The sequence below is a fragment of the Aquarana catesbeiana genome, linkage group LG08 (genome assembly GCF_042186555.1).
Source record: "Aquarana catesbeiana isolate 2022-GZ linkage group LG08, ASM4218655v1, whole genome shotgun sequence".
Classification (NCBI taxonomy): Eukaryota; Metazoa; Chordata; class Amphibia; order Anura; family Ranidae; genus Aquarana; species Aquarana catesbeiana.
This window is the reverse complement of record NC_133331.1, coordinates 45,131,204-45,146,987: the sequence shown is the minus strand read 5'-3', so window position 1 is coordinate 45,146,987 and position 15,784 is coordinate 45,131,204. Positions and strand designations below refer to the sequence as shown.

At 44.3% G+C, this 15,784-nt stretch overlaps 1 protein-coding gene across 1 annotated transcript in view; it reads left to right on the top strand.

The window, feature by feature from the left end:
• Nucleotides 1–222: 222 nt before the first annotated feature.
• The window catches only part of SEC23IP (SEC23 interacting protein), a gene marked incomplete at its 5' end in the record, with an annotated part of 63,651 nt that continues 48,089 nt past the window's right edge, over nt 223–15,784 (top strand). Inside the window, 7 exon segments of the mRNA XM_073595772.1 lie at nt 223–746; nt 3,190–3,409; nt 3,951–4,144; nt 4,229–4,318; nt 4,500–4,617; nt 7,274–7,363; nt 11,525–11,666. Of these exon segments, the coding sequence (XP_073451873.1) occupies nt 223–746; nt 3,190–3,409; nt 3,951–4,144; nt 4,229–4,318; nt 4,500–4,617; nt 7,274–7,363; nt 11,525–11,666 (1,378 nt within the window).

Here is a 15,784-nt window from a genome sequence, read left to right as displayed (position 1 = left end):
AGACCAGTGATGGTGAACCTTGGCACCCCAGATGTTTTGGAACTACATTTCCCATGATGCTCAACTACACTGCAGAGTGCATGAGCATCATGGGAAATGTAGTTCCAAAAACATCTGGGGTGCCAAGGTTCGACTGCCATAGAGCGTTTGTTGGGCTCCATACCATGGTATATACAGTGTTGTCCATGCTGCTTGTGCTGTTCTGACCTTCGTCTCTCTCAGTTGCAGATGAGTCGGTAGAGGTGGGGGAAGAGGACAGTTTCTTGGGACAGACATCCAGTTTGCACAGTGCACCACAGACCTTCAGTTATTTTTCACAGACGACGAGTCTGACCACCTCGAATGATCCATTCGCCAGTATTGGACAGGCACATGTGTCCACAGCACCTTCAACATCGAGTCCTGCCGCTTTCTCCAGATCTCCAGCATCCGTGCCGCTTCCCTCCACAATTCACAATGGACAGAACACTACCCCTCCAAGGACCATGTCTCCATATCCTTCCAACACTCCTCCACCTCCCAGTGAAGTGGGAGGAGCCTCCTGCCCTCCCCCGAGCACCTTCTCTGCCCCTCCCACTGGTCCCTCCCAGATTAGCTATAATCCCTACCGTCACAATACCCTGAGCAGCCGAGCTAATCCTTACCTGACCCCTCCTCAGCTCCAGCAGGATCTTGCCACGGGGCTACCTAGCCAGACGCTACCTTTGGCTCCACCTAATGTTTACTCAGCTGGCTCCCTGCCACCGGTAAGATCTTTGTACTCACATAGGAGGACCGTGCTTATAGTAGAGCTGCACGATTAATCGTTAAGAATTGCGATCGCAATCTTTTCCACCTCGCGATCTTGACAAAGCATTTTCCTGATTCTTTCTATGCAGAGAATTCTCTGCTGAAGCTGACAGCTATCAAAAAAAAAAAAAAAAAGCAGGCAGTCTGCCAAGTATCACAACATTCCTTAGTCACAATGTTTTGTCCTTTAGATCAAAGGAATGAACTTGGTGTGTAAATGAGGGAGGTTTAACCACTTAAACACTAAGGGGGCTATTTACCAATGGCAAATCCACTTTGCACTGAAGTGCAGTTGCTCTAAATCTAACTGGTAGATCTGAAATAAGTGGAAGCTATGCTGATTTTATCATCCAATCATGTGCAAGCTAAAATGCTGCTTTTAGTTTTTCTTGCATGTCCCCCTCGGATCTACAGCGACTGCACTTTCAAGTGCACTTGCAGTGCAAAGTGGATTTTCCTTTAGTAAATAACCCCCTAAATCTTTTCCTGACACTTGTTCTTTTCAAGTTAAAAATCATTATTTTTTTTTTTTGCTAGAAAATTACTTGGAACTCCCAAAGAAAAAAAAAATTAATATATCAAATTTTATAACGAAAACAAACAAAGCTTTACATATCCTTTAAGAAACTTTGTACCAAAGTTGCAAACGTTCCAGGAACTGCACCTCGCACTGCTGCTGAATGAATATTTATGGCCAGCTTAGCTTACTACAAAGAGATTTGTGTCTGAGCTTGACCAAGTGTCCCCAGCATATCTGTGGGGTAGCAGGTGAAGGTGGGTTTTCTAACCTAACTGTGCCACCTGGAGATATCATAGATATGAGATTATTGTCTCATGACTATGGTTATAAGAAGAGTTTCCTTTTAAAAGATATGTTCACCTCTGTAAAAATAAATAAATGCACATCTTTTTGCAGGTAAAAAAATGTGCATTTATTTTATTTTTTCATTAGGAGCCATAAAGCCTTGCAACTATGATCAGCATATCGCAGGTGCGATCTCAGGCTCCTGCAGACTGTCAGTGTAGCTGTCTGCCCGTATCTCATACAGGCAGGCAGTTAATGACAGGAAGATTCAATGAACTACCTAGAGTCCTCCTCAGTGCCCTGAGAACTATAAATAGTTTTCTGCAATGGCTGATGGTAGTTGTAATTCCCCCATTCACAGAACTCTGTCCTGGGTGTCGCAACAGGGACTCTGAGGGATATGGAGGCTGCTAAACCAGTAACCTGTTACACCCTGAATACAGATGTAACGTGTTCTAGAAGGTGAGCTTATCCTTTAAAGCGGAACTTTACCCATAAAAACTTGACAAAAAAATAATGTTCTTTAGCAAGGATCATTCGTTCCACGTTAATTATCCTACCAAACTTGGTGTGTGCTGTAAATTGCCTCCAGCATTGCTTCTGTTTCTTCTTGCTGGAGGCTGCCATTTTGCTGAAGCCCAGAGCCCCTGAGCAGCAGTAAATCTTTAGGTTGTCAGCAGATCAGCCTCTAGAGGCTCTGATTTTTTTTTTTGGCACAATGCAAAAAAATGGAGAGCAATTGAGCATGTGAAAACCAGAGTATTATTGGATTTTATGCAGTATAGGCACTTATTTTTAATGTTTTACATAGAAAAAAGGGCCAGTGTGAAGTGATCTAGTGGGACTTCATTGTTTGACTCAAGTTCCAGTTTAAAAATGTTTCATTGACATCTTACTGGCCATCATGGGCTCCCCCAGAAGAGTTCCAAATTGGCTATATAATGCCTGTTACACAGTTGGTGTTATCACTGCCTTACTTCCGGAACTTTTATCTCTTGAGGATGACTGTTCTGCATGTAACACTGGCAAAAAGGTTCTGTTGCGTACCAGGATGGACAGTTTGGGTAACCAGTGTTGAGATGAATATTATTTTATTAAAGCAGTAGTAAACCACTGGTGGTCAGGAAAAAAAAAAAAAAAAATTGCTTCAAGGCAATGTCATAATATGCATAGCACATTATGAGAAACTTGCCTTAGAATGAAGCGCAACAATGTCACCGATAAATGGCCGACCTCTTCCCTCAGTCTTTCTTCCGGGTTTGTGGCCTCTGGCTACATGAGGGGCCAGGGGTGCGATTAAGTCTCTCCCGCGCATGCACACGGGAGCACCCGTTTCCGGCAGTCTCTGAAGGTCCGGCACTATAAGCCAGACCTTCAGAGTGCGTGCGCCAATGTTGTCATTGGCTGCATGCACTCTGAATATCTCCTAAACTGTGCAAGTTTAGAAGATATTCATAGTGCCTGCAGGTAAGCCTCATTATAAGCTTACCTGTAGGTACAAGTGGTAGTACAGAGTTTACTACCACTTTAAATTTATTCTGTTTTATACTCTTGAATTGAAAAATTATTTATTTTTTTTTTCCTTTTGTCTTCAGCCACCAATGGCGCCCCCATACATGACAGGATCAGCCACACAACAGTACCCCAGTGCCAGGCCTGCTGCTTCCACAGTGCCAGCAGTGGCTCAGTTCGTGCCCAACCTGTATGAGCCTGTCCAGCCTCACTGGTTCTTCTGTAAATTGGTGGAGGAACGCGAGGTCTGGTCGCCGTTCAGCGTGTATGACTCTGTAAATCTGGAGAAGGTGTACAACTCCGGTGAGTGATTCCTGATTTCTCTCTGAATTAAAATAACTCTGACACTTGTATTGAGCCCAGATGCACACTGTCTTTCCTATAGGCCAGTGGTCTCCAAACTGTTTCCGGGGGGCTCTGTTTCCGGCTCCTCTGCTTGCCTTTTTACGGCCCTTGGTGCACTATTCCTCCCAATGATACGAAACACTCTCCACCAGCATTGGGGCACCATTTCTGCCAACTGACACCAACAATGGGGCACTACTCCTCCCCCTTATACTAAATGTGGGGATGTTTACTCCCGCTGATGCCAGGAAAATTTGCACTCCCGCTGTCCACAGTCTGCCCCCTCCCCCCCTAAAGTCTTAAGGACAATAAACTGGCTCTTTGTTGCGAAAGTTTGAAGACCCCTGCTATAATCCATGTTGGGCCCACAGAACCATATTGGTAGTTCTTGATTCCACAGAGGTTACCTTTTCATCTTGATAAAGAAGTAGTTTGTGTTCTTACTTCAGCAGGAATTTGTCTCCATTTACTTTGGCATTCCGTTCTGTTTTCTGTTTAGTTCAGCCAGACCCTGAGAGTGTGGTGGTGAGTACAGCCGGCGGGCGGTATGATGTCTGCCTGTATGATCGGGAGATGAAAGCAGTCTACTGGGAGGAGGAGGATTTGGAGGTCAGACGCTGTTCCTGGTTCTACAAAGGAGACTCAGACAGCCAATTTGTGCCATACACTGAGGATTTTAGTGAAAGGCTGGAGGTAAATGGATCTCGTGTCTTTTGGCCTATTGGAGATTCTAAAAGAGAAATGTATCTATAATGTCATGTGGTGCTTCCATTTCAGGCAGAGTATAAGAAGGCAGTGACCACCAATCAGTGGCATCGAAGGCTGGAGTTCCCGGGTGGAGAAACTATTATAATGCACAACCCCAAGGTGGGTGCGGTTTATTCACATTTGTACAGACCCAAGGTGCTGGAGCATCTATGGACAGTTATATATTTAAGGCGATCTGTGCCCCAGGATTTGGGCAGCCTCAGGATGTCTTAAGATAAAGGGCTTATAGGTCTGCTCTTCCTTGATCTCAGACCTGGTACCTGGTGTCCATCTTTTACAGGTGATCGTCCAGTTTCAGCAGTCAGCGATACCCGATGAATGGGGGACCCCACAGGATGGGCAGTCTAGACCACGTGTGGTGAAGAGGGGCATAGATGACCATGATGAAGTTCCAGATGGTATGTTGCATGCAGGGACTGTGTCTAGTGGTTGTCTGTACAGACAGAACATTAGAGAGCCATAGAGAATGAGCTTTTTTATGGAGGGCCAATTCATTCCTTAATTTGGGGTCAGGCAGTCCAGAACTACCTTGCAGACAGTGAATAACATCCACGTATATTTAGCAATCCTATAATCCAGTGCTAAGCTTCCATGACAAGCACCTTGCTGTGTGAACACAGTGGATATGTGTCGGGCCATAGCTGTACGCAGTGTTTGGTAAGGAAAGGAGCTCCAAGAGTACAGTGCACCAGACCCCTTACTGCAAAGGCTGAATATACTATACTGATGGACAGACTGAATTTTTTGTAATACATTTTTGTCCACTTTAGATGGCGCAAGATTTCCCACACTTTGGAGAGGAAATCTCTCCAAAATGTTGGAATTTCCCCTCTTGGAAAGTTGTCACCGGAACAAGGGGTCCCCATTGGAAGAGGATTCTTATTTCCACTCTTCCTGTTGTGGTGACAGCTCCAAGGTTTTTCATTGACCATGATTACCAGGACAAATAAGGTGGCTCTGCAAAAAAAAAAAAAATGGATACACATACACCATTGAAAACCTAATCGGGTTTCTAACCCTGTGCTACTATAGCCCCACCCAAAAAAGTTTTGCCGGCCATGCTAACTCCTTTTTAAATTGGTTAAATAAAGTTTAAATGCAGATTTCACGAGCTAAATATTTTAGCTGCTTCCTGTAAGTTCCAGCTGAATAGCATTTGGGACTAATATGGAGAAGCTGGCCACATCTTGGGTTATGTGGAGATAAAGGGAGTTGCCGGTAAAACTGTCATTGGTGTAAGATGTGGCTGGAAGGCTTGCTGTCTGTCGATATGAGTGGTGGGAGACCGAGGACCTTAGTGTTTCCTGGTGAGCAGAGCCTGTGTCTTATTGAATTTAGCTGTGGTCTGTTGGCAGTGCTATGAGGACTTTGCCCCAGGTTATGACCTGAGATGCAGATCCTGCACCTGCTTACTCAGTACCCTTTCACCTGACTCATGCTTTGTGGTGTATTGTACAGAATTTCCCCTTAGGGACGGGACTTTAAAGGCATGGACTGTGAAACATGCAATTTCATAAAAAAGTATAAAGTAATTTTTATTTAATTTATCAAAAAACGTAAAACTCATACAGACATATATAAGAAATCTCTGTACAGATTACTTTCGGGTGCATAGTATTCCAGAAAAATCACAGAAAAGTATGCACGCAAAATATGAACATGTAACAATAGATCATATGCATTCGATGTTTCCTACGCGTTACGGAGTGAAAACTCCTTCTTCAGGGATAATCCAATATGCACTTAATTCTAAATGTAGCAATCTAAAATATAAAAGAACATATTTTCAACAACAAAATACACTTCATCAATATTTTAGGTCTTATCCAATGACGACAGATGGATCAAGACAGAGACAGGAATATATGTGTGCTGCTTATATACTCGCATGTCCAACAAACCACCGGAAACCAGCGGGTCACGGAGGAATGACCAGATGGCCCAGAGAAGTACAGATAATTATGACAAGAAGGATTGGTAGAGGAACTTCCTGATTGCTGGGGGGAGTGGGTGCAGCGATCACCTGAGCGCAACCCGGGACCGCAACAGCAGGAGGCTAGGGGTATAATAAAGAAAGTGGCTATAATAATCTGGAATTATAATTGCAGACTATTATAGCCACTTTCTTTATTATAATTATATGGAATTATAATTGCAGATCATTATAGCCACTTTCTTTCTTTATTATACCCCTAGCCTCCTGCTGTTGCGGTCCCGGGTTGCGCTCAAGTGATCGCTGCGCCCACTCCCCACAGCAATCAGGAAGTTCCTCTTCCAATCCTTCATGTCATAATTATCTGTACTTCTCTGGGCCATCTGGTCATTCCTCTGTGACCTGCTGGTTTCCGGTGGTTTGTTGGACATGTGAGTGTATAATCAGCACACATATATTCCTGTCTCTGTCTTGATCCATCTGTCCTCATTGGATGGACATAAAATATTGATGAAGTGTTTTTTGTTGTTGAAAATATGTTTTTATATTTTAGATTGTTACGTTTAGAATCCAAGTGAATATCGGATTATTCCTGAAGAAGGAGTTTTCACTCTGTAACGCGTAGAAAACATCGAATGCATATGATCTATTACATGTTCATATTTTGCGTGCATACTTTTCTGGAATACTATGCACCCGAAAGTAATCTGTACAGAGATTTCTAATATATGTTTGTATGAGTTTTACGTTTTTTTGATAAATTATTAAATAAAATTACTTTATACTTTTTTACGAAATTGCATGTTTCACAGTCCATGCCTTTTAAAGTCTTCCATCCCTAAGGGGAAATTCTGTACAATATTTAAGTTTGGGATGTTGGCTGGTATACACAGCAGACTTTTTCCACAACCTCCATTCTTTTTGATGCTTTGTGGTGTAGGCAGATGAATGGGTGATATTGGGTTTAATCCTTACAGATTTTGAGTTTTCTGACCACTCAGTGAGGCATTACACAAAAGCCCTATCATATGGGGTGGGAGATGCCATATGGCATTGATGGTGATACCCAGTAGGAGACATAATTTTTGGGGGTGTGGTTCTCAGATTGTGTTCTTTCGCAGGTGAGGTGCCTCAAGCCGATCATCTGGTGTTCATGGTGCATGGGATTGGTCCGGTGTGTGATCTGCGCTTCAGAAGTATGGTGGAATGTGGTGAGTGAACTTCATTAGGCTGTTTAACCCTTTTGATTGGGGGTAAGCGGAAAAAGATGGGGTCGGCAAAAGCAGTTTTTTTTTTTGAGGGATGGGTAGAGAAGTGAACTACACAGGAGGTGTGGGGTGGGGTCAGCAGGGGGGGGGGAATACAGAGGAGTTTTATGGAATTGTGGGAAGTATGCTAGAGGTGGGGAGTGAAGAGGACAAAGAAGGCGGGGGGAAATACAGAGGAGGTTTATAGGGGGAGGTCCCATTCGAGTAGGTTTTTCAGGAGTGGACTGAGAAGGTGTACTGGGAGGGGGGCAGAGGAGTGCAGTACAGTAGATGTTTAGGGGGGGGGGGGGGGTGAGAGGAGATACAGACAAGGCATATGGGGAGGTGGGGGAGATGCAGAGAAGGGGAAATATAGAAGCATGGTCCTGGAGAAGAGGAGCGCGAAAAGTTTTATGGGAGAAAACTTTAGTCTCCTTCACTCGCACATGAGGAAGGGTGACTATGTAGTTGCAGAGACAAGGTTGAGAAGCTCTGGAGACTGCAAATGACACAAGTATTGTAAATCTCATGTTTCCAATTAAAAGAAAACAAAAACAATTTTTCACTTATTTTTAAATAGAAAAGCTAAGAAATTTAATTCTAAAAAAAATATTTCTTTCTCATCTATTGAGGGTGTTTTAGCTCTTATTGACACAGTGCACACTTTTCTGAAGATAGAGGGCCGCCAGTTTGACACCTCTGAGCTTAGAGGGTCACCTTTGTTGCTTCTACTGGTGCTTTTTCCAGCCTTGGGTCCTATATGGGCCCCTAAAGCCACCAAAACGTTCCCTTTTCACTAACTGTCCAGTTAATTCTGTACAAAGATTGGAAGCGCCTGGATAACTTATTTGTTTCAACCCCCTCCCCTAAGCGCTTACTAGATTTGTATCCTTTTTGTGCTAACCTTGTTCAGACATAGCTTATTACCTTTGTGAATCCGACCTTCTCTTGCCTTAAGTTTCAAACTCTTCAATCCAGAAGCCGCCCAACTATACTTATACTGCATAAGTATTGGAACTGATCGTGTCCTGCTTGAGGCAGTTCCCTTTGCCCAATTTGACTCCCCGCCTCTGCAACATTAATGGGGTTGATTTACTAAAACTGGAAAGTGCAAAATCTGATGCAGCTCTGCATAAAAACCAATCGGCTTCCAGATTTTTTTCAAAGCTTACTTGAACAAGCTGAAGTTAGAAGCCGATTGGTTACCATTCAGAGCTGCACCAATTGGCTTCTAACTTCAGCTTGTTCAAGTAAGCTTTGAAAAAAAACCTGGACGCTGATTGGTTTTTATGCAGAGCTGCACCAGATTCTGCAGGATCCAGTGTTATTAAATCAACCCCAATGTTCTATTGTCGGACATGTTGGTCCCGTCTCTGGACAGATCAATTCAGCTGACTCCAAATCTTGATCTAATTCCTCAGGGATCCATCTCTGTAGTCAGCAGTGTTTTCTTCCCGTATTTTGGAAGATTCACGCAAGACTCCAGCCTGGTAGGCTGAAGGGGGGTCCTTGGCATCTTGTCTATGCAGATTTGTCTCAGGATTCTCGATTCTTGATCAAAATTCTGGATCTGTGCACAATTTCAGCATAGGGCCATCTGATGTGAATTCAGTCAGACAATGCCACAGTGGTGACATACTTTTAAAGTGGGACTTTAGTCAGAAAATTATGTCCTGATAAATTGCTTCAAGATGGCCCCTTTTGCACGTATAACTATGTAAAACATAAAAATAAACGTCTATACTGTTTTTAAATCCAGTAAGGCTCATTTTCACCCTGCTCTGCACATCCTCAATTGTCCTGTAATCTTGAAACTAAGCTGATAATCAGTGAGTCACTAGACGCCAATCAGCTGACAGCCTGAAGTCGGCCATACATGATCGAAATTCATCTGGTTCAGCAGTAGTCAGCCGAATTTCAATCCATGCATGGGCAGGGAGTTTGTACAGAAGTCAATCTACCAATCAAATTCTGGAAAACTGCCCTGTCGGCTGCTCCCCCGCTCAATTAGTGCTACAGACTATAGTCTGCTACTGGCGACGGTGAAGTCTCCTTGCTGTCAGAATACACTAGCTCAGCAGAGAGGATTCCCTCATCCACATAAAGTCTGTGGGCGTGTATGAACAGAAATAACTGACTCCTCTATTGGCTGCCTAAAGATTTACTGATGCAGAGAGGGGGAGGAAACGGGAATGACACAGACTGTGCTGTGAGAGCATTGATTTAGGAAGGTAGAAAAGAAGCAGGAGAGGTGACAGGGCAAACTCTTCTGCCAGGGATTGTTAAACTTACAAGGATATTGTCTTATCTCCCTGATATTCTCTCCTTTTGGCACTTCAGCACTGTAAAACTTCTGCAGCCTTCTCTAGCTGAGCCAAGACATTCAACCAAGGCTGGAAATGTACACATTTTTATTACAGAAAGTGACATATAGTTTTTGAGAGGGGGAGAGTTTCCAATAAGGAAATTACTGCCCTGGGCTTCAAAAAAATGGTGGCCTCCAACAAGAAGAAACCAAAGCAATGCTGGAGGCAATTTACAGCACACACTAGCATAATTATTAATGTGGAATTTACAGTATGTACTTTTTGTTGAAGAACCTTAATTTTTATGAAACTGATTTGGATAAAGTTCAGCTTTAAGCCATTAGGAAGAACTATAAGTCTTGCTGTGGCAAGAGAGGTAGAGCACATCCTGTCCTGGGCAGAACTTTATGTTCCAGCCTCGTCATCCATATACATCCCAGGCATAGACTGTTGGCAAGCAGACTTCTTCAGCCAGCCACGTCTGTACCTAGGTGAGTTCTAAACCCAGAGGTGTTCCAGTACCTGTGTTACTGGTGGGGGAAGTTGGCTGTGGCTCTCCTGTCATTTATGGTAAACAACCGTCCACTGATTTGTATTCATGTGCAGTTTTTCCCTGGTGAAAGCACTGGTGTCTCTGTGGTATAAGTGCACTCTGATCTGTGCTTTCCTCCCCTGAAATGTCTTGTCTGCTCTGCAGGATTGAGTTGGATGAAACTCTAGTAATTCTCACTGGTCCAGGTGGATGTGGGACTTTTAGCAGTTGAAACCTGGGCCCAGCCAGATCGTCTAGATCTACTGTCCCAATGGGCCAATTTGCCGTCCTGCTTCCCGGTCATTGGCTTTAATAACATGGTCGTTAAAGCCCTGTTTCAAAGCGAAAGGACTGTCTCTAAGCTGAAGATTCCTACAATGCTGAAGGCTAGGAAGTCCACTTCCTGGAAGGTCTAGCATCAGATGCGGAGGGCATGTTTACTTGGTGTGATTCTAGGGCTTTCCCTCCAGTAGTTTCTGTGTAGTACAAATCCTCTTTCTGCAGTTGGGTCTGGAGTAGCGTTTGTCTCAGTATCATCAAAAGTCACATCTGTGCTGTTTCCATTCTGTTCTGAGACCATTGAACTCTCTCTATTTAAGATCTTTGTGCAGGGTGATCTCGCCAAAAAGGTGATTTTTCTTTGGCATCATCTCTGCGAGGAGAGTGTCTTTACTGGAGGCCTTATCTTTCTAAGGCTGTTTCTGGTCTTTCATTGTAATAAGGTGGTGCTAAAGTAGAAGTTCAGGTTTTTACCAACTAAGCTTAAACCTGCTCCCTCCCCCCTTCTGAATCCTATTTTATCTACCCTGCGAAAGGAAGATGCTTATACTTGCCTATTCACAGAGCGCTCTGGTCCTGTGATCGGCTCCCAGGGGCTGCTTTAGGGAACATGAGGGACAGCCAACAATGGATGCCCCATAGTAAGCCAATGGATGATGTCACCACCCAGGCATTGCCGCCATTGTTGGCAATCTCTCATCTTCTCTGAAGCTGGCTGCTGAGGAGGTCATGGGACCGGACTGGAGCATTCTGTGAATAGGTAAGACTGATTTTTGCTTTTTGTCATTCCTGATGGGCCCCAGAAAATATGATTTGCCTGTCTGACATTCTGATCCTCTGGTTTCAAAAACTTAGAATCACCAGCCAGAGACAGGTTTACTGATGGGGTTCTGAATCAAAGTATGAGCATTAGTAGTCATTTTCCTCAGTTTTACGGTGGTGGGGCAGAGGAGGATGATTTATAAGTACCCCCTTTCCTCCCAATAATCTTCTCCTTATCTTACACAGTGGATGACTTTAGAGCCATCTCCCTGAAGCTGCTGCAAAGTCATTTCAGAAAGTCAGTGGAAGAGGGCAAAGTGCGCCGTGTGGAGTTCCTGCCAGTCCATTGGCACAGCGCCCTCCATGGTGATGCCACTGGTGTGGACAGGTAAGTAGAGTTCAGCGTACATGATGCATTTCTCCAGTGTGGGTAAAATGAGGCTTCACATCAGAAGGGAAACGTCAACTTTGGTTGCAGAGAATTGTACTCTCCCCAACGCTCTTTCACACATGCATTGAAAATAGGCAGTTGGGTTGTGTTTTTGACGCTCCCCGAATGCCTATAAATGCCACACAGAATTGTTACAATAGGGAGCGGATGGAGGAGTTCACACTGCAGCGTTGGCGTAGCTTTGTGGCGTAAATAATGCTGCCTGCAGAGTATGGCAGGCGTTTGACGCTTTGCAACTGCCTCTATTCACTTCTATTGAAACACAACGTAAACTTGCCTATGGCGTTTACAGTGCGGTTGCAAAGTGTCAAAAGTTGTCTTTTTTTTTTTTTTCTTCCCATTTTAGCTTTGTGGAAAAAAATACCATTGTGCGTTTTGAAAAGTGTTGCCTGATGCAACACGACCGCCCATACAACGCATCCTAAAAGCTCATTAATGCTATTGGTGCGTTTTTTTAATATGCTTTTTAGGCTGCTCTAAAATTTAAAACAAGTGTGAAAGAGCCTTAAAAGCATATCTAAACCCAACGCAAATGTAATTGCAGCTCACCAGTCCTAAGATGTATTGGCTGCATTCATATTTCTTTTTATCAGGCCTTTTAATTCCCTTTCTCACCTCACCTTCCAGGACTGCAACACATGAGAGCTGATAGGCTCCTCCCTACAGGAAACGCAATCAAATCACAGCTGTTTATAAGGCCCCTCCTTACCCCTTGTCCCTCAGTATTGACTGTTTCTCCCACAGTGAAACGTGTGTGTGTGTGTTGTGTTTTTTTTGGTTTTTTTTGTTTGTTTTTTTTTTTTCTGTGACCAGAAGACTAAAAAGAGTCAGATGGTACACCTGTGAGCCAGGTGTAGGAATGCCGGTGAGGACTGCACTTACCTGCTGCCTCAGAGCTTCTCACAGTTCTGGGTGCAACTGAACTCAAGGGATCTGCAATCCTTCCATCCAATCCTTACTGTCAGGTAAAATCCTCCCTGGTGTGGTGGTCAGTCCCAGGCAATTTGGAAAAAGGCAGATCCTGGGGTCAGTGGGATCCACTAAAGTCACCACAGATGCAAGTGCCTGGGGATGGTCAGCTCACCTAGGGAAAGCCAAAGCTCAGGGCTCCTGGCAGAGGGAAATAGCCAGATCCTCTTCCAATCTCGAACTCAGAGCGATGGGCGAAGTCCTAAAAGCTTTCGAAAAGACTGTCAGGAAAAGAAGTCCTGGTCTGTTCAGACAATGCTTTGACCGTAGCTTATCTGGACCATCAGGGGGAACCAGGTCCCAAACCCTTCTAGCCTTAGCGAAGGAGATCCTGACCTGGGCTGAGCACAGGGGTAGTCTCCTTGTCAGCGGTCCACATAAGGGGCACAGAAAACCAGGAAGCAGAGTTGCTCAGTCGCCAACCTGTCAGGGAGAATGGGAACTGAACCCAAAAGTGTTTTGAGTACTAGTTCAAAAGTTTGGCTGCGCAGAGATGGACCTCTTTGCCAATCAAAAGAACAGGCAGGTAAAGATGTTCTTTTCTCTCTCTCTCAGGAAAGAGAGTCAGAGGGCTTGGATGCTCTAGCACAAAACTGGACCTTCCAGTTGGCTTACACTTTTCCCCCCTTTGGCACTGATTCTGCGAGTCATTCAGAAACTCAGCCAGGTTTCAGGCCATGTCCTCCTAGTGGCCCCATGGTGGCCAAGAAGGGCTTGGTTTGCGACCTTGAAGGCACTTTCAGTAGCGCCTCCCTGGAAGATTCCGGACCGTCTCTTGCAGGGTCCAGTGCTGCACCCCAGACCGGGATTCTTTCATCTGACAGCCTGGTAAGTGAGCGCCAGATCCTTAAGAGCAAAGGTTGCTCAGACAGAGTAATAGACACTCTCTCCTCTTAAGCAGCCAGTGACAAGAAATTTTTTTACTTAAGGTTTGGAAAGGTGTGGGTTTTTTTTTTTGTTTTTTTTTTTTTTTGTTCTTGGTGTAAACGAAAACAAATAGTTTCCACTTTTTATTCCAGTAATCCTGGAATTTCTCCAGGATGGGGTAGAGAAGGGTGTGGCTGTCAACACTCTTCGAGTACAAGTGGCAGCTCTTTCGGTTTTTCTTGACACCAGAGTAGCGAAGGAACCTTTTTTAATTAAAACATTTTGGGTAGCCATGGATAGGGCTACCCCTGTCAAGAAGGATAGGTTTCCACCTTGGGACCTAACCAGAGTTCTAGAGGCATTATCTAGGCACCCTTTTGAACCTTTAGAAGAAGTTTCATTTAAGTTTTTGACCATAAAACTAGCCTTTCTCCTAGCAAATACTATTGCTAGGAGGTAGGGAACTTACAGGGTCTTTCCATTAAAGAACCCTTTCTGCTGATCCTACCAGATAGAATCAGCCTCAAGCCAGATCCTTTATATCTGCCTAAAGTGTCTTCAGCCTTCCATAGGACTCAGGTAATAACCTTACCATCCTTTTGCGAGAACCCTAAGAATGAAGGGGGAAAATAAATTTCATTGTTGAGATGTGAGGAGATGCCTCCTTACTTATCTACAGAGGGTAAAGGAATTTAGGAGATCTAATCATCTTTTAATCCTCTTCTCTGGACCTAGAAAGGAACTGCAAGCCTCAAAATCTTCAGTCTCTAGGTGGATAAGGCAAGCCATTACTATAGCTTACGAAAGCTCAGGTGTACCTGCATCAGAAAAGTTGAAAGCACACTCAACTAGAGCCCTAGCAACCTCCTGGGCCAAAAAAGCAGGAGCCTCCTGGGAGCAAATTCGTAGCGCAGCCACCTGGTCAAGTCAAGGCACCTTCCTGAAGCACTACCGAGTGGAGGTCCTATCGCAGCAAGACCTAGCCTTCGGTCGAAAAGTATTACAGGCAGTGGTCCCACCCTAAGGTAGGCCTGTGGATTTGTTTATTATCCTCGTGTGTTGCCATCCTGGAAGATGAGGTGAGAAAACCGACAGTTACTTACCAATAACAGTGTTTCTACGAAACCTTCCAGGAGGACAGGACTACTTCCGCCCTGTTATGGGTGGAGGAGTATGTACACACTAGGTGGTAAGTGCCTAAATGTTGGAATAACACTTGTGAATCGGTTGGGAGTATTACTTTACAACTACTGAGGGACAAGGGGTAAGGTGGGGCCTTATAAAAGGCTATGATTTGATTGTTTCCTGTAGGGAGGAGCCTCTCGTCTCTCTGGAAGGTTTTGTAGAAACACTGTTTTCGCTAAGTAACTGTCGGTTTTTGCAGTAATCTTGGTTGACACACATGCTGGACTTTAACCTCAGTTCATCTCTATTACATGGGAGATTGATGGGATTAGAAGGTTACACAATAAAGGTTCTTTTGTGCTTTCTTTTAAGCTCACAAGAAGTGATAAGGGCACTAAAGTTTTGGAAGAATCAACAGGTATTTTCTGTACCTGCTGAAAATGTTCTTGGCCTAAAAAAAACAACCGACTGTAGCCACAGTGTTCCTGGAACACAGCTCTTTCCTCCCTGCACCTTCCGCTCAGCCACTCATTCACTGCCTTGACCTCCCACTGTCTCTCTGGTATGGTTTAGATCAGTTGTTCTCAACCCGGTCCTCAAGTACCCCCAACAGACCATGTTTTCAGGTTTTCCTTTATCTTGCACAGGTGCTTTTAAATCGGAGTCAATGGCTTGGTATTTTGGACAGCTATTTTTTATCTAAGAGAAATTCCCAAAACATGTCCTGTTGGGGGTACTTGAGGACCGGGTTGAGAACCACTGGATTAAAGCTCTGACTGTAATTCTGAAAACACCACCTTGGGGATCTGGATTCATGTTAATTTCCTATTTGCTGTAAATTAAGTTTGATGACCTTCCCTTAAAGAGATGTTCCAGCCTGGGGAAAAAAAATTAAGTCAGCAGCTACAAATGCTGTAGCTGCTGACTTTTAGAATATGGACACTTACCTGTCCGGGGAGTCCGTGATGTCGGTACCCCAGCCGATCTTTGGATCGGCTGTTGAGTGCTGCCACCGCCATCCTCACTAAGAGAAACTGCCTGTGAAGACTTTCAGCTTCACAGACAGTTCCCTACTGCGCATTTGATTGCCCCTG